This window comes from Rhinolophus sinicus, linkage group LG06 (genome assembly GCF_036562045.2).
Source record: "Rhinolophus sinicus isolate RSC01 linkage group LG06, ASM3656204v1, whole genome shotgun sequence".
In the NCBI taxonomy this organism is placed as follows: Eukaryota; Metazoa; Chordata; class Mammalia; order Chiroptera; family Rhinolophidae; genus Rhinolophus; species Rhinolophus sinicus.
Window position 1 is genome coordinate 123,779,151 of NC_133756.1, and position 18,914 is coordinate 123,798,064.

Consider the following 18,914-nt stretch of genomic DNA (forward strand, 5'->3'; position numbering starts at 1 on the left):
CTCACTTCTTTGTCCTTAGTTGTTCTGCAGTAGTTCCTGTGAGAGAGTGATGATATCTTGGGTTAGCGTAGTACTATAGAGGAGAAAAAATTTGGACAAACTCTTGATATTTCTGGAGAGAGAAATAACAGATGTGGGAGGGTGAGAGACAAGGAGGAATATGACATGATGACTATTAGATTTTGAGCTTTAGCCTCAGGGAGGATGTTTTTACACAACTGAGATGAAGACATGGGTAGGAAGGATGGGGGCAGGGGAGGGAAATCAGCTCCATTTTTGAAGCTGTAAGACTGAAGTGCCTGTTAGGCAATTATCTAGACGTATAAAGAAAGCATTTGGATGTATGAGTCTATAATATAGGAAATAGGCTGGGATGGAGATAAATGTTGAAGTCTTCCATACACGTAAGTGGCATTTTAAACCAGAGAACTGGATAAGATCAGATCAGATAGTGATGTGAATGTTTTTGGTCTACCATAAAGTGCTTTACACATATTAAAGCCTTTTCTGTAGGCCGTTAACTTTTGAAATCTGCTGTCCTTGTTTTCACCAAGTTTTCAGCAAGGACACTCTGACTAGACGTGCTCCCTGGGAAAATAGGAGTGTTAAAAACATCATGTGTGAATCTATTAGGGAACCATACTGAGAAAGAGTAAGAAGGTTCAGGAAGACTTCAATACTCTTCCTGAACCTGTGATGTTGTCTTGTCCATTCCCAGCTGAACATATCATTAGCCAAAGTAAATACTTTCTAATGTAGGTGCAGTCCTGTGGAATTAGACCTAGAATCATTTGAGGGAGCAACTCAGAAAAGGAAAAGGAGTGGGCTGATCACAGCCCTCTCCCAACACCCTGTGAGAGCTGCTGAGTTCACTTGTGCCCCAGCACCAGCTCAGAACGTGTCATCCTCCAGGCACACTTCCAATGCAATTAATCATGTTAATATCTATAAATAAAGCGCAATCAGCAGTTACTTTAACAGTGCATGCTAATTACTGGTAAGATCTGTTACTGAAAAAAAGGTGTTTTTGCCAATTTTGTCATGTCTGGGGCAAGTATCAGGAATACAGTTGGAGTTTCTGAGAAAACAGAATGATCAAATTATTAACAGTTTCTGTGTTACAGGTAGGCCAGGTTTGGGCTACCTGTGTGATTATTACAGGTGAGGATTAATGGCACTTAAGAGAGGTTGCAACCAGGATTTCCTCTCCACTTACTAAGTAACGATTTCTTGCTGCTATAGCTCACAAGGGTTTTTGTTTTTGAAAGAGACTCTGTAATGGCAGGATTTCTCAGTGAGTCGGTCGTGCTGGGGAGGATCAGGGGTGGTAGTGACCAGATGGCCCATAGCTTGATGGCGCACTGGGAAATTGATCCAAAGGCCCTAGGAAGCGAGGCTACTGAGGCTGCAGCAGATATCCAAGGACACTTGCACTTCCCCTTCAATCGTGCATCAATTTATTAATTCAAGAAATATTGACGAAGCGACTCCTAAGTGTCAGCCACTGGAAGAGGTGGATAAGTCAGACTTTTCCTTGAAGCGTACACAGACCAGTGAGACTGAGAAACATGTAATCAAATGCATTAGTAATAATAGTTACTTCATATTCAGTAGTTACTGCATGCAGGTTTTCTCATTTAATCTTTTTAATAACTCTGTGCTTTCAATATTAATTCCAGTGTCCAAGTGAGGAAACTGAGAACAGAGAACTGAGAAATTATGTAGCTTTATCTAAGGTTGCATAATAGTAAGTGAGGCGCTAAGACTTGAACTCAGCTTCAATCAGTTGCTCTATATGTCCAGGCTTTAGGGCCTTTAAATACCAATTAAGTCGTCTTCCTGTTTTTACCCCCAACTTCAATCCGCAATATTTTCAATTAGGAGCAAATATTTTCAATTACTTTAATGGTTTCTTTTAAAACATACCTCCATATATTTTTTCAATGCTTTATTCTATTTATTTTTAGTTGTAAATTTCTATTGCATTTTATTATGGAAAGTGAAGACTTAGCTCATAAGTTCTCTATATGCATACACACTTTCCTCCCCCATAGTCTCAAAATAGTTATACATTTATGGAGATAATGATTCATGTCTATATCATTATTATGTAAACTTAGTTTATAGCTGAACCATGTAGTGTGTGGTGATTATGTTGTCTTGTTTCCCCCCAGGAGTTGGTCACTTGTATCTCTGGCCTGGGGCTTTCTGCTGATCTCCGTACTCTTATCTAATTGGCTACCTGACACACTCTTTTGGATCTCACATTCACCATATGCAAAATTGAGTTCTTGATTTCTCCATAGCCCAGTGCCTTCTCCCTCTCCACTTAGAAATGAGGGTTAATGGCAATTCATGTTTTCCATGAACTCAGGCCAAAATATTGAAATCATCCCTGACTCCTCTCTTTCTATCGTTTAACCTATTAGAAAATCCTGTTTTATCTTCAAAATTTGATGACTTATTATTCACTTTATTGTTTTCTCTGGACCAAGCACATCACCTCTCTCCAGTTTCATTGCAACAATCTCCTCACTGATGACCCTGCCTCTGCCCTTGTCCCATTGGACTATTCTCAACACAGCAGCCTGGGTAATCCTATGAAAATAAAATTGTGCTACTTTTCTGCTTCAGTCCATTTAATGGCTTCCATTCCCGCTCACAGCATAAGCCAAAATCCTGCAATAACCTACATAATCTGGTCCCTCACAACCTCTCTGACCTCATTATTTTCACCCTCTTTCTTTTTCCTTATCCTCTTCCCCTTCCTCAGACAGAGCAGGTCACATCCCCTTCAGGCATCTGCACTTGCTCCTTGGACTGTGTGGAATCTTCCCCAGTTAGCTGCTTGACTCCAGGCCTTTACTCAAAAGGCACTCTTTTGTGAAGCCTTCACTTTAACATTTTATTTAACCCCTCAATACTGTTCAACCTCCTTCTCTACTTCATTATACATGTGTGTGCTCTATGGGTGTGTGTGTGTGTGTGTGTGTGTGTGTGTGTGTGTGTGTGTGTGTAAGTAATTAATTTTGCTCATTAGCTTCACACACAAGAAATATAAGCCTCGTGAGGGCAAATGATTTTTGCCAGGTTGATTCACTGATAGATTCCCAGCACCCAGAAGGGTACCTGGCAAATAATTGCATTTCACAAATGTTTGTTGAATGAAGACTAAACCAATGAATTATCTTGGTTTTATTTGCCATGTTTGAGTGTGTGTGTCCAAGCACCTCTCACTAATTCATCCTAATCTCTGTCAAACATTTAAGTCTCTTAATAAATACACCAGGTTTTCTTTATTTCTGTAGAAGACAGCCTTTTAGGGTATGGAGCAGGGAGTGGTGTGGAGAGGAAAATTAAGAGAACCAGTACGTAAGACAAATGTCCATAGACACATGAGTCTGTTTCTGAGCTCTCTCTATAATTCCATTGGTCTCTTTGCCCTACACAAGTGCTGCAGTAGTCCAGTCTATTCTGAACACTAGTTCAGTAGCATTCTAATTAGTTTTCCTATCCAGTAAAGTAAGGTCTTCCAATTTGTTCTTCCTCAAGAGAATCTTGACTGTTCTTAGATCTTTGCATGTCTAAATAAAACTTAGAATCAGTTTGTCAAGTTGCAATCTGATTGGAATTACGTTTAGCCTATAGATCAATTGGAGAATATAATATAGCGACTTCCAATCTATGAACATGGTATATCTCTTCATTTGTTTAGACCTTCCTTAACTTTACTCAGCAATACTTTTTTTTTTCTATAAAGAAATATTGGACATTTGGGGGTAAATTTATTCCAAGGTACTTGAAATTTTTTGATGCTGTTTTTAAGTGATTTTTTTCTTACTTGTTTTTTTCTGGTATATGAAAATGAAATTTATTTTTGTTCACTGACCTTATATCCATCAATCCATAAATCATCAATAAACATGTTTATTAATTATAATAATTTATCTGTAGAGATTTTTTTATTCCTTTACACGTATCTAACAAAAATGACAGACTTCATTCTTCATTCAACACTACTTCTTTTATTGCTTTTTATGCCTTATTTCACTAGCTAGCACCTCAAGTACAATGTAGAATAGTAGTAATGTGTCTTATTCCTAACATAAATTGCGAAGCTTTCCACACTTCACCATGAAGTACACCACTGCTGTAGCCTTCTTTTTAGATGCTCTCCATCTGATAAGCAAATTCTCCTTTGATATCTTTTCTGTTAAAAGCTTTTATTGTAAATAAATGCTTGATTTTATCGTATTTTTCTATATTCATTTAGATAATTATATGATTTTTCTCTTTATTCTGTTAATTCTTTTTCTATGATTCACAAATTTATTCTGAGCTAGCCCTGAACACAATGACTTGCAGTAAATGCCCTTGCAGTTTCCCCTTCAAGGAAACATTTTCACTAAAATTGATAAAGAAGGTATTTGGACACACACACACACACACACACACACACACACAGACGGCAGTATTGAATAATGGCTTTAGTGTTGTTTTTATTTAGATGTAATTGACATATAACATTGTGTACTCTTTATTCTGTTATTGTAGACAATTGTTTTTAATATTCTGTATGTTAAATCAGCCTTGGAAACTTGAGATAAAACAAATCTGGTAGTAATATAGTATCATTTTTAGGTTTTTCTGCACTCAGTTTTCTAACATTTTGTTTAATGTTTCAATACCAGTTTGAATATAATTGATCTGTAATTTTACCTTCTTGTAATTGCCAGCTCAGATTTTGGTACCCAATATATGATGGGTTCAAAAAATGAATTGGGGAGTATTCCCTCTTTTCCTATTTTCTGGAAGTATTTACATAATATTGGCTTTATTTCTTCCCTAAATATTTAATAGAATTCACCAGTGAACCAAAGTGGGCCTGAAATTTTCTTTATGGTGAGGTGTTTAAATACAGATTTATTTCTTTAATGAGCCATAGAAATTCAGTCTTTAATTCTTATATCAATTTTATAAAATTTTGTGTTTTGAAAAACTCATGCATTTTGTCTAATTTTAAAAATCGATGGGTGTAAAATTGTTTATAAAATCCTTTTATAATCTTTTTAATTCTTTCCATAAAGATCTGTAGTGGTGTTGCATTTTCAACCATGACATGGTTATTTGTGCCTTTTTCTCCCCTGCCCGTCTTTTTCATCTGTCTTGAAGATTAGCAATGTTTATTAGCCTTTTGAAAGCTGACTTTTGGCTTTATTGATTCTCTCTAAACATATTTGTTTTCTATTTCATTAATTTGTGCTCTTACATTTATTGTCTTTCTTCTACTTACTTTGGGTTTAAATTGTTCTTTTTTCAAGCTTTTGACATAGATGCTTTCATCAGTGATAATCAGCCTTATTTTGTTCAATGTTACACATTTAAAGCTAAAAATTTTCCCTTAATCTGATTTTAATTAATATTATAATCTTAATGTGTGTGTTTCTCCTTTACTCTCACACTACTGCCACACTCACAACACTTGTGACACAAGACACGTGGGGGTTATTTCCACACCAAGCAGTTCTGCGACACCAGCTATGTATCCTGCAATTTAATTCAATTCTGACATTATCTACCTGGAGATGGTATCAGATCCCACAGTTTAAGCGCTCAGTCCTACGAGACTGCCCCCACTTCAGATTCTGATCACAAGTAGTAGGTCCCCAGGTTACCCACAATTGTTATCCAACTTGCCTACAAATCGGAGGTTGTCATGATCTCTTCCCCCTTGGGTTTTATTATTTGCTCGAGTAGCTCACAGAATTCAGGGAAACACTTATTTATGTTTATCAGTTTAGTAAAGAATTCAGATTAACAACCAGATGAAAAGGAACATAGGGCAAGGTCTGAGAGGGTCCCAAGCACAGGGAGATGTTGTCCCATGGAGTTGGGGTGCATCACCCTGGTATATGTGGATGTGCTCTCCAGACCCAACACTATAGGGATTTTTTTATTATTATTATTAGTTTCAGGTGCACAAGACAAAGCAAAACTTAGACGTTTATCATTTATATCCCTCACACTGTGTGAACCCCCCTCCCCCATCCACTATCCCTCTGTACGTTCCCCAAATTAATTTTCAAACCCCCATGACCATCTTGTGGTTACCGACTGTTTTTCAAAACCTCTCACCTTCCCCTTATCCCCACCCCCACACCCCTCTAGCAACCCTCAGTTTTTCCTCCATGTTTCCAAAACTGTCTCTGATTAGTTCATTCACTTATTCTTTTCTTTAGATTCCGCATATAAGTGAGATCATATGGTATTTGTCTTTCTCTTTCTGACTTATTTCACTTAACATAATGTTCACTATAGGGATTTTATAGAGGCTTCTTCATGTAGGCATGTTCTGTTATGAATTCCATTTGCAGCCCCTTCCCCTCTCTGGACAATTGGGGCTGAAAACTCCATACTTCTAATCATGGCTTGATCTTTCTGGAGACCAGACCGCATCCAGGATCCATCTGGGAGTCCACTCAGAGTCACTTCAGTAGAGCAAAAGATGTTCCTACTGCTCTTATCACTTAGGAATTTACAAGGGTTTCAGGAACTCTGTGTCAGGAACAGGGACAAAGACCATGTATATATTTCTTATTATAAATCACAGTATGCAGACTTCTAGATGTATTATTTTCATTATCATCCAGTTCAATATATTTATAATTTTCATTGTGATTTTTACTTGGACCCATGGTTTATTTGAAAGTATATTTCTTAGTTTCAAAACATATGGAAACATTCTAGTTATCTTTTTTGTTACAGATTTCTAGCTGGACTGCATCACGGTCATGCCTCATCCTGTCTAACATCTCTGCCAGGCCTGATGTTAACTAACCTCCTTCCAGAATGTCTTCCATGACATTAACTATTGATCTCTGGGTGAGAATGTGTGATGGTTGAGTGCACAGCATATGGACCACAACCACCTCTCCCCTTTTTAGTACAGGAAAATATGTGTGAAAAGGCAAGTTGAAATGAGGGCATTGTTTGTGTGCAATAAAGGATTAACTCAGCGAGCTTGGGGTACTCAAACCCTGTACATTCCAGAGAAAAGACTGTCTATTAACTGGTTCCTGAGAGATAACCTCTAAGCCCTTAGACTATCCTACCTGATAAGAAAGAGGTCTTTGTATAACAGACCTTGGGCCACACCACATATTTGATGCTAACAATGTGATTTATGGCGAACACTTGTTTTGTTCACCTTGGGTTCTGGGCCATGCTGTTTGACCTCCGATGAGGGGAATGAAAACTGATTAGCTAAGGTCAGTTATGTGGGCACTTCTTGCCACCTGCAGTAAGAACTTTGGACATCAAGGTTTAGGTGAGCTTCTCTGGTTGGCAGTCCTTCGAATGCATTGTCACATATCGCTGCTAGGAGAATTAAGTGCTCTGTGTGTTACTGTATTGGGAAAGCACCACTGGAAGCTCATTCCTGGTTTCCCCTGGACTCTACCCTATGTACCTTTCATTTTGCTGACTTTAATGCATCCTTTTCCTATAATAAACCACAGCTATGTGTATTACAGCCTTTCTGGGTCACGTGAGTCCTTCTAGTGAATCATCAAACCTGAGGGTGGGCTTAGGGGCCCCCAATACAGTGGTACTCAGAAAATACTGAGGAGACTGAGGTATCAAAAATGTGTTGATAATGATTCTCTTTGCCTAAGTTGTATAACCCTCTGTAAAGTCAAAGTTCAGCAATTTTAGCGATGTCAATATCATACAAATAGTATTAAATAATAATTAATCAGAACTTCCAGTTAAATACATCAGATGAAAAACATAAGATTGTCTCCACAACCTTTTATGGCTCCCCATCCATAAAATTATAATAAAGGAGCTATGAATGTCATAAGTAGAGATTTTTGCTTTGACCCTTCAGTTATAAATATAGACAATTAGGGATGTCCTAGAATCTGAGGGAAATCAACGTCATGAAAGAGAAGGTCCAAAATAAACAAATATTTCAACTGATCACTGGAGAAAGAGGTTAAAGCAAGAGAGAGAATTCTAACATCAATCACCGAGAACCAAGCAACATCAGTGAAAACAAGATATCTAAATACCTTTTGGAGAAATTTCAGAAGGTACAAGTATAAAGTACAAATAGATAATCTTAAAACCTCCTTGAGAGAAAAAAAAAAATCTACAAAAGAATGGCTTCAAACACCCCATCTGGAACATGAAGTACTAGGAGACATTGTTGTGACAATATGAAAAGATTCTAAGATAAAATAATTTGAACCTAAATTCCATGCCCTGCCAACTTTCTTTCAAGAATTAGAGCACAATAAAGATTGTTTTAACTACCTGTGAACAACACTCACTGCTAAAAAAGTTGCTCAAGGGTATACTCAAGCACAATGAAAAAATGTATCTAAAAGGGAGGATGATTGGGTTTTAAGAAACTGCAATGAGCCAAGAAATAAGAATATTTTAACCATGGCTTAAATGATTGTTAATACTTAACATATTGGAATAGTAAACCATACTATGAAACATATTGGAATAGTAAACCATACTTGAAAAGACAAAAACATAGTAAATTCTAGGAAGAAGATTTGGATACAAAATTAACAAGCTTGATTTAATAGACATATAGATATTTATCCCTTACAAATAGAGAACACACATTATTTTCAGATGCATTTGAGCACAAATGAATGGGGTAGATAAGCTAGGATAGGATAATATTTTAAATGGTTGAGACCATCAAGGCATATTCTATGAACTCAAGGCAATAAAACTAGAAAATAAAAATATATTCCTCTGCAAAATCTTTCTTCTCAGAATTTTTAAATCCCCATTATTAATTTATATATAATAAAATTAACCAATTTTTACTGTACAAGTTCTGTCACATGTATATAGTCACAGTAACCACCACCATAACATAACATAGAATATATCTATCATCCCCAAAGGTTTCACAGTGCCCCTTTTCAGTCGATCCCCTCTTCCCACTTCTGGTCCCTAGCACCCACTGATCACTTTATGTCACTGTAATTTTACTTTTCCTAGAATTTCATATAAAAGGGATCAAACAATATGTTGTCTTGTGTGTGTAGCTTCTTTCATTCAGCATAATGCTTTTGATACATATTTATGTTGTTTCTTGTATTAGTAGTTTGTTTCATTTGGTTGCTGTATAATATTCCATTGTATGGATATACATTTTTTTAATCCATTCACCATTTGATGTACATTTGGGTTTCTTTTTATTTTGGACTTAGAACAATTGTATACAAGTCTTTGGATGGAAATGTGATTTTCTTTCACTTGAGTAAGTAGGTGTAGGATTTCTGGGTCATTTGGCAAGTGTATATGTAATTTTAAAGGAAACTGTCAAACTATTTTTCCAAAATGGTTTTAACATTTTGCCTTTCCAGCTGCATCTTATGAGAGGATCAATTTGCTTTACATCCTGGGCAACAATTCATATTGTCAGTCTTTTATTTCAGCTATTCTAGTGGGTGTGTAGTGATAGCTCACTGTGGTTTAATGTAATTTTGATGAAGTGTCCATTCAGATCTTTTGCCCATATTTTTGTCAGGTTGTTTTTATATATTCTGGATGTAAGTCCTTTATTAGCTGTATGCGTGTGTTTTACAAGTATGATCCTGTGGCTTAAGCTTTCCCTTTCCTAACAATGTGTTTTGAAGAGCAAAAGTTTTTAACTTCAATGCAGCACAGATTATCAGTTTTTTTCTGTTATGCTTTGTGCTTTTTGTGTCCGTCTAAGGAATCTTTGTCTAACCCAGTCACAAACATTTTCTCTTATGCTTTCTTCTAGAATTTTCATAGTTTCAGTTCTTACATGATCCATTTCCAAGCTATAATTATTGTATATGTTATGAAGAAAATACTATGTTTTTGTTTTGTTTTGTTTTGTTTCCAAATAGATATCCAACTATTCTAGTACTGTTGTTGAAGAGAGTATCTTTTCTTCCTTAAATTTTGTGGCACCTTTCTAGAAAATTACTTGACCATATAAATGAGGGTCTACTTCTGGCCTCTTCATTCTGTTCTCTTGATCAATATGTCTGGCTTTTGCCAATACCTCACTATCTTGATTACTGTAGTTTTATTCTACATTTCATAATCAGGTAAAGTCCTCCAATTTTGTTCTTTTTTAAAATGATTTTTAATATTATAGGTTTTTTGCATTTCCATATAAATTTTTAAAATCAGTTTGAAAGTACCTACAAAAGGTATGTTGGGCTTTTGATTTAAATCGTATTGAATTTACAGGTCAGTTGGAAGAACTGGCATTTTAACAATGTTGAGTCTCTTGATCCATGAATCTGAAATATCTCTCCACTTATTTCAGTGTTATCTAATTTTTTCAGCAGTGTTTTATACTTTTCAGTGTACAGATCTTATATATAGTATGCTAAATTTATCCATAAGTATATATGTAACTGTATGTTTCATTTCTAGTACATAGAAATCATATTTATTTGTGTTGCCCTCGTTGGTCTTGATAAACTTATTTTAGTAGCTTTTTGTAGATTCCTGAGGATTTCTCCATAAACACTCATGGCATCTGCAAATAAGACAGTTTTATTTCTTCTTTTTTGAGGTGAATATCGTCTATTTCTGCCTTATTTCTCTGGCTGGACCCTCTAGTAGAGTGCTCAATAGAAGTGGTAAAAGCAGACATCCTAGCCATGTTCCTTAACCTTAGGGAGAAAGTGTTCAGTCTTTCATCATTAAGTATAATCTTAACTGTAGTATTTTATAGAGATCTCTTCTAATAGAAGGAAGTCCCCTTCTATTCCTAGTTTGCTGAGAGCTTTTATCCTGAATAGATACTGACTTTGGTCAAATGGTCGTTTTGTATCTATCAGTATGGTTTTTTGTTGTTGTTGTTGTTGTTGTTTGTTTGTTTTTAGTATTTTGATATAGTGATTTACCTTAATTTAGATTTTCAAATGTTAAGCCAAACTTGCATTCCCAGGATAAATTCTATTTGTTTAATATATTGCTGGGTTTGATTTGCTAAAATATTATTAAGGATAATTGTGTCTATATTCATAAGAATAGTCGTCTGTAGTTTTCTTAAAATATCGTTGTCTAATTTTAGTATCAGGATATTGCTGTGCTCATATAATGAGTTGAGAAATGTTCCCACCTCTTCTATTATCTGGAAACGCTTACACAGAATTGGTATTATTTCTTTCTGAAATGGGCTAGAGTTTTCTTTGTGAGAAAGTTTTTAACTATGACTTCAATTTATTTAGTGGATTTCAGACTATTTGGTTATCTATTTTTTTCCTTAGTTTGGTATAGTGGTTTTTGTCTTTCAAGTAATTTGTTCATTTAATCTAAGTTGTCAAATTTATTGGAATAAAATTATTCATAATATTCCTTTTATCATTATTTTAATTTTATAGTATCTGTACAGATGTGCCCACTTCCATTCTTGACATTGAAAATTAATATTTTCTCATTTTCTTTCCTGATTAGTCTTGTTAGGATGTTGGTTTCATTGATTTTTCTCTAGTGTTTTCATTTCATTGTTCCCACTCTTATGTTTATTATTTCCTTTTTTTAAATCTACTTTGTGTTTGATTTTCACTTTTTTTTGTGTGTGTGGTCCTAAGTTGAAGCTCAGATCATTGTTTTTAGATGATACTTCTTTTTTAATATAAGCATTTAATGCTATAAATTTTCCTCTAAGCATTGCTTTGGATGTGTCCTACAAATTTTGACATGCTGTGTTTTCATTTTCATTCCATCAAAATAATTTTTAATATCCCTTATGATTTGTTTCTTTGACTTGTGTATAATTTATAAAGTATTGTTTAATTTCCAAATATTTGGGAGATTTTCTAGATATCTATGATTGAATTCCAGCTTAATTTTATTCTTGTTAAACGACCTACTTTGTATTGTTGAATTTAATGAGGATTTTTTTATGGCCTAGAATATGGTTTATTATGGTGAATGTTTGGTATATACTTGAAAAAATGTCCATTTTGCTCTTGTTGAATGGAGTGTTAATAGGTAGAGTAAGTATCAATTAGGTCAAGTTGGTTGATAATATTGTTCAAGTCTTTTATATCCTTGTTTTCTGCTTACTTGTTCAATCAATTACTGATAAAGCAGTGTTGGAATCACTAACTCTACTTGTGGGTTTGCTTTTTCTCCTCGTAATTCTATTGGATTTATTTAATATATTCATATGTTGAAGTTCTGTTATTAGATGCATACTCATTTAGGATTATGTCCTCTCAATGATTTGACCCACTATCGATAAAATTTCCCCTTCCTCCTGGTAATATTCCTTGGCCTGAAATCTTTTTTGATATTAATATAGCCACTACAACTTTCTTTTCATTAGTGGTTACATGGACTAATTTTTTCATCCTTTTTAAACCTACCTTTGTCATGCTATTTGAAGTGGGTTCCTGTAGACAGCATGTAAGTCTTGCTTTGTTATCCTATCTGACGATTTCTGTCCTTTCAATTGAAGTTATTAGGCAAATACATTTAAAGTAGTTATCAGTATGTTAGCATTTAAACCTACCTTTTCTGTTTGTTCCATCTGTACTTTTTTTCTTTTTTCCTGCCTTTTTTTGGATTGAGTATTTTTATATTCCATTTTATCTTCAATAATAGCTTCTTACATATACCTATTAGCTCTTTTAGTGGTTACTCTAGTCTTTAAAATGTACATCTTCATATTATTTTATTAATCTTTATTATTTCTGTTCTTCTGTTTGCTTTGCTTTTAATTTGTTTTTATTTTCTGGTTTCTTAGAGTGGAAGCTGAGGTCACTGACTTGAGAGATTTTCCTTTTTGTGTAATAGAAGCATTTTAGTGCTGTAAATTTCCCTTTAGCTGCATTCCACAAATTTTAATAGGTTGTGTTTTCATTTCAGTTCAGTTTAAAATACTTCCTAAGTTCTCTTTTGAGTTCTTCTTTGATCCATGGATTATTTAGAAATGTGTTATTTAGTTCTCAAATGTTTGGAGATTTTCCACATAACTTTTTGTTACTGATTTCTAATTCATTTCCACTGCACCCAGAAAATATACTTTGCATGTTCTCAGATTGAATTGAGCCTTCTTTTATGGCCCAGAATGTGGTCTATCTTGTTCAATGGTATGAGTGTCTTGAAAAGAATGTATATTCTGCTGTTGTTTGGTCGAGTGTTGTTTGTTTTAATGCTACTAGTTAGGCCACGTTAGTTGATAGTGTTGTTCAAGTAGTTAAATCTCTGACAATAACTTGTGTATCCTCACAATTCTGTCAGTTTTAATTTCATGTATTTTGAGGGTGTGCTATCTGGTGCCTAAATATTTGGAATTGTTATGTGTTTTGATGAACTGATCCCTTTATCATAATGCAATGACCCTCTTTGTCCATATTAATATTAATTGCTCTGACATATACTTTGTCTGATATTAATTTAGCAACTCTAAATTTCTTTTTATTAGTGTTAGTATGACATATTTTTTTCTATTCTTTTACTTTTAATCTACTTATATCTTTATATGTAAAGTAACTTTCTTGGAGAGAGCAAGAATTGGATCTTGCTATTTTATTGAATCAATCTTTGCCTTTTATTTGGATGTTTATATCATTTACCATTAATATAATTATTGGAGTAACGAGGTTTAAATTTAACATCTTACTATTTGTTTTCTGTTTCCTGCAGATATGTCTCTTCTGATCTTACTCACTTTTCCTTTTTTTCTGCCTCCTTTTGGATTGATTTAATATTTTAAAGCATTCATTTTATCTCCTTTTTTAGCTTATTAGCTATAAGTCCTTCTTTTATTATTTTAGTCATTGCTCTTGGGTTTATAGTATACATCTTTAATATAGACAACCTAACTTAAAGTTGTATTATACTACTTGTACTATATACATAGTACAAGACCCCTACAACAGTTCTAGTTCCATATCTTCTCAATGAATAACCCCAATAAAATGAGAATTTCTCAATATTGATTTTCCAATCTCAGGGAGGACTCTAAGTGGTCCTGCTTGGGTTACATACTCATCCCTGAAAAGACAACAGCAGACTGGGGCGTGAATATTCTGGTAAGCCTGAAATCCTGCAGCAGCCCTCCTAGAGCTTCATGGACTTGGGGAAGAGCTCCCCGGAAGAACCCAGGAAGAGGGACTGCAAAAGTGTACTAGTTAGACAAAAAGTAAAGCTATCATAGACCACTACAGGCAAACATATCACAGAAAGAGGTTACAGATTGGCAGGTAGAGAATTCACATGCACTTGCTATGAATTCTCAATAGATCTTGCCAACAGTACTGAACTTGGCTACACAGAACTGGAGCAAATGAAGCATTTCTCTGTATGACATTTTCCTTCCCCTTGTGCCCCCCAGGGCACTCAGCCACCAGTGACACTTCTGCTCTCTGATTTCTGTCAAGCTGAAAAAGAAGCCAAATACTCCACCACCCTTTTATATTTGACTTTTATCAGCATTCTGGGAAAAAATATATAAGCACTCTGTATAAGGCAGAGTTTCTCAGCCTCGATATTACTGACGTTTTGGACCGGGTAATTCTTTGTAGTAAGGGGCTGCCCTTTGCACTGTAGGATGTTTAGCAGAGCACTGAACTCTGCCCACTAGGTATGCATAACACACCCCCGTCCCCAGTTGTGACAATCAAAAATGTCTTCAGGTTATGGCAAATGTCCCCTACAGGAGCAAAATTGCTCCTTGTTGAGAACCACTGGTTTAACAGAATGTTTACAAACATTGAGATCTACAGGTTCTTGCCCTCAAATTAGTATCAGCCGATGAGAAGGCAGAGTTAGCATTAGGTGCTGTCAACTCCTGACCCATATCCCATCAAGCCCATTTCTATGTCTGTTGGTTACCACTGCAGAAATGGCTGTCAGCACCTGGAAAAGAGCAATGTTCAACAACCACAACCACATCAAATGTTAAAAGAATAGATGAGTGGGTGGATGGATGGATAAATGGATGGGTAAAAAGAAAAATACGGATGCTTATCCACAGTGTTACTTTGGGGAAAGGAGTGCCATAGGTGGTATGAACATAAAAAAGGGGGGGGGGGTTATTTTACTGCTTTTACTTAAAATTTTCTGTATTTGAATTTTATCATTTTTACTTTCATGACTTAGAATATTTTAAATGATTTGTTTTTAAAGCACTTGGAAACCAAAGCCAGCATTTTCTCTTTGATAACTATTTATTTAATTTGCCGGGGTTTTTTCTTTTTTAAGTACAAATGTGGACTTTAGCCCTACTTCGCATTCTGTATATATCACCACCTCTGAAGCTTGATTCCTTTTCCCTTTTAACTCACGAACAAACAGCCATATAATGTAAGTATTTGTGAATGGGGTATGTGTTGCAAAAAATGTATGTAGCACAAAAGTAACCTGACACATCACATTGAGTTCTGTACACTGGCCTTGAGGGCAGGGACTGGAGTGCCTGCGTCGTCACACCTTGAACCCTACAGAGCTTGTGCAGTGTGGGCCCTCAGGAATTGTGTGCTGAAAAGATGGATGATGATGAAGCTGATAGGCATGGTTTTTGTTACCTCCGTTTTACTTTGTTAAACCAAGATTTTCTGGGCCGGTTGAGAGGACAGAAGGAGTGAGCTAGGTGCAGTGAAAAGACCTCTGAGAGGACAGGTGTCTGGGCCTTTCTGCTTAAGGCAGATAGGAGAGGGCAAAGGGGAAAGGCATAGGCCAGGGTGTAAGGAAGGATAACGATAATTTGTGGGGACAGCTGTTGCTTTTCTTTCTCCTGTGCCACCAGCAGGAAGCTGGGTCAGGTCCTTCTTCAGTGAGAGCAGACACTCCTACTGCAGGAGGGAACCCAGCAGCACAGAGCAGTCCAGCGCTTGCCCGTGTGACACCCCCGCTCCTGTAGAATTCTCGTCCCTCCTTCTCATCTCCAACCCAAAGAGAAAGGCTCAGCCACCTGGGTCTCTAGAGGTCAGGGTTCCAGAACCAGGAGAGCCTGGCTTGTGAGGTGAGATCATTTATTTATATGAGGCAAGTGATGCGCAAAGATACAGAGCAATCCATCTGCCTTAGCGACCAAACAAATTCCCTTCACCTCATCCTCCAGCAGAAGCGGTCAAGGCAGGGAGGTTGGATGAGGTGACCTTCCAGAGCTGAATCTGTGCTTCTAAAAATAGCATCCTTGGAGAATTGAGAAGGGGAGGGGAGGTTGTGGATGTTGAGGGCAAAAACCGGACTCCCCAGAGCACTGTCAGTATGCAACTATTAATTAGACACCCGCACCCAGCTCAGTAACCTCAGGTATCACAGAAATTGAAACTAAATGAACTGGCTTCTTTTTTTTTTTCTTTTCTGGTTTCACCCTCCCTGGGCTAAACGGGAGAAAAGGAATCATATCTTCTGACGTATTTTAATGGCTGCACACTGCCCGAGGAGATGTCTTTTCCAGCAGAGGGATACAGGCTCTTTAGAGATACACCAATAGAGGCAAGCGCTGCAGCCCAGTGGGAGCCCCCCGGGGTGGGCAGTAGGGCCCTGTGGGATCTGGCTTCCACCCATCTCTCCCTGTGTGGAGACTGCGTGGGGCTCTCTCTGAGGCTGGGTGTGTCCAGGACTGAGGATGTGTGGGGTCACCAGGTGCTACTCTCAGGCTTTCGGAGGTTCTTGTCCAGAGCCATGTAGGGAATAGATGTTTCTGGGGTCCAGTGGAGCTGTGTGCTGGTCCACACAGGTTGTGTATGCCAGTTTGTGTGCAGTGCTCTGGCAGGTGGAGAGGTGTGTGTGTGTGTGTGTGTGTGTGTGTGTGTGTGTGTGTGTGTTGGGGTTGCAGTGTTTGCAGGAGTTTATGGAGGTATTGTGGCAAACTTGGGGAACTGTGTAGGTACGTGTCTGGGGCTGTGGAACAAGGATGCATGTGGACGGTGACTATTTGGAAGACTGCGGGCCTATGTGGGGCTTGTGGGAAAAATTGCGGGAGGAGACGATGTAGGAAATGGGGGACGGGAGAATCTCCGAGGGGCTGTGTGGGGACCTGTGTGAGAGACTGCATGAGGCTGTGTGCAGAGCAGATCTGGGTACAGGGCTGTGGGTGGGGCTGTACAGTACTGCAGGTCACCTCTCTGTGTGGCTTTGTCTTGGGGGCTCGGGGTGGATCGTGATGGGGATATGAAAGAACAACATGGGGGACTCCACGGGGAATAGTTAAGGCTGTGGGGGCTTCTGCTCTGGGGACTGTGTTCTGGGCCGTGAGGACCTGTGTGAAGCTGTGCAGGGCTGCAGGTGGCTGGACCGAGGCCCTGGATGGCCTCCACAGCTTTGCCATCTACAGATGGGCTCTGCTTCCTTAGGGTGCGGGCTCCTGAAGTGCACGCGTTTATTCTTCTCCCTGAGGCTGATGTGAAGGCGAGAGGCACCCGGGACTCACGAGATGAGCAGGAGCTCCCGACTTTTCCAGTGCTGCCCTGCAGCTGATCATTTTGCGCACCAGGCTGAAGATGCCTTCTAATGCTTCCGTTTGTACTTTCTCAACAGGACAACATAGACCTTGGAGAGCTGATGTTTTCCCTCTGCTATCTTCCAACGGCTGGCAGGCTGACCATTACCATTATAAAAGCAAGGAATTTAAAAGCAATGGACATAACAGGAGCATCAGGTGGGACATTCTCTAATTCAGACTTCCTCATATGGTTCTGTTGTACCCTACAAAGTTTCTAGTAGAGTAATAAAGCACAGGAACTCTGAAACCAAACTACCTAGGTTTAGTCCCTGTCTTAGACTTAATTGCTGTGTGACCTCGGCCAAGTCACTTAACCCTTTGGGGCTTCAGGTTCTCTACCTGTAAAATGAGGGTAATAGTAGTAACTGGCTCATTGGATTGCTATAAGATTAAATGAGCTCAAACATACGAAACCATAAGAATAGCACTTGGCACATACTAAATGCTACCTAATGTTAGCTATCATTATTATTATTTTATTATTATGATGATGATGATGATGATTGTTATTACTCTCTCTCTGAGGTCTTTTTCACCATAATTGCGAATTGGACCTACAATTTGCACACGCTGATACAGCTTATCTGATTGGGTCTTTCCTTGGATGTAAGCAATTACTATCCCAGGCTTATTGAAGAGAAAAGAATCCTATATCCTGGTAAAAGGCTCATTAGTGAGCAGTGTAGTTTGGTTTTTCCAATGAATTAAGCATGTACCTTAAATTCTAAACCTTAATAAAAAAAAAAGCCCCAATATGCAGTTCCTAACAGACAAGTTCACAAACAACTTCTGCAGCAGCTACTGAAATGTGGTCATAAAATATCCAGTCCACTCACTGACTAACTGTTGGTCACTGAAATCAAAGGACATCAGATGCAATATATTCTGCTTCCTGTACTCCAGTGTTTTTCCAAGCAGAAAAAAAGATGCCCCTTCTGGCCCTCTAAGTCCCTCCTGGACAGTGTGTGGGAGTGGGCAACGCACGGTTATGCAGGTGAAGAGCGGAGAACTCCCCACTGAGCAGTAGAATAGTGAGGTGGAACCAGGAAGCAGAGACCAGCCTTGTCACCTGTCACCCCATCCCAGCGCTGTATCCTTTCTTTCCCTAACGTGCTGAACTGCTTCCCCCTGACTGTAGGCAGATCTGGGGGTTTGAGGCTCCTGCACTTAAGCTAATCCACGCCCTGCAATTCTCCCTGTCCTCTAAGAATTTAGCTCCCTTTTCTAAAGACCTGATATTTAGGAAAAGCTTATCTGGGGTGGCTCAGATTTGGAGCCTGCAACCCGTTTCCCCATGCCTTGGAAGTGCCTTTGCATCTCTCTTGCTGTCACAGCCAGGCAGAATTTGAATTCTAGCTGGAACATTTTCTCATTCGATAATGGGTGTTTTCACACTATTTTTAAATTCCTGTGCTTTTTCATGAATGAATGA

At 37.8% G+C, this 18,914-nt stretch overlaps 1 protein-coding gene across 3 annotated transcripts in view; it reads left to right on the forward strand.

The window, feature by feature from the left end:
• The window catches only part of SYT9 (synaptotagmin 9), a 161,832-nt gene that overhangs the window by 98,260 nt on the left and 44,658 nt on the right, over positions 1-18,914 (forward strand). For all 3 annotated transcript variants that reach the window (XR_012497500.1, XM_019728135.2, XM_074335933.1), the window contains exon 4: positions 17,518-17,638. Coding sequence is in view for 2 of the 3 variants with exons in the window: in XM_019728135.2 (XP_019583694.2) it covers positions 17,518-17,638 (121 nt within the window). In the remaining variant the exon portion in view is untranslated. The remainder of the gene's footprint in view (positions 1-17,517; positions 17,639-18,914) is intronic.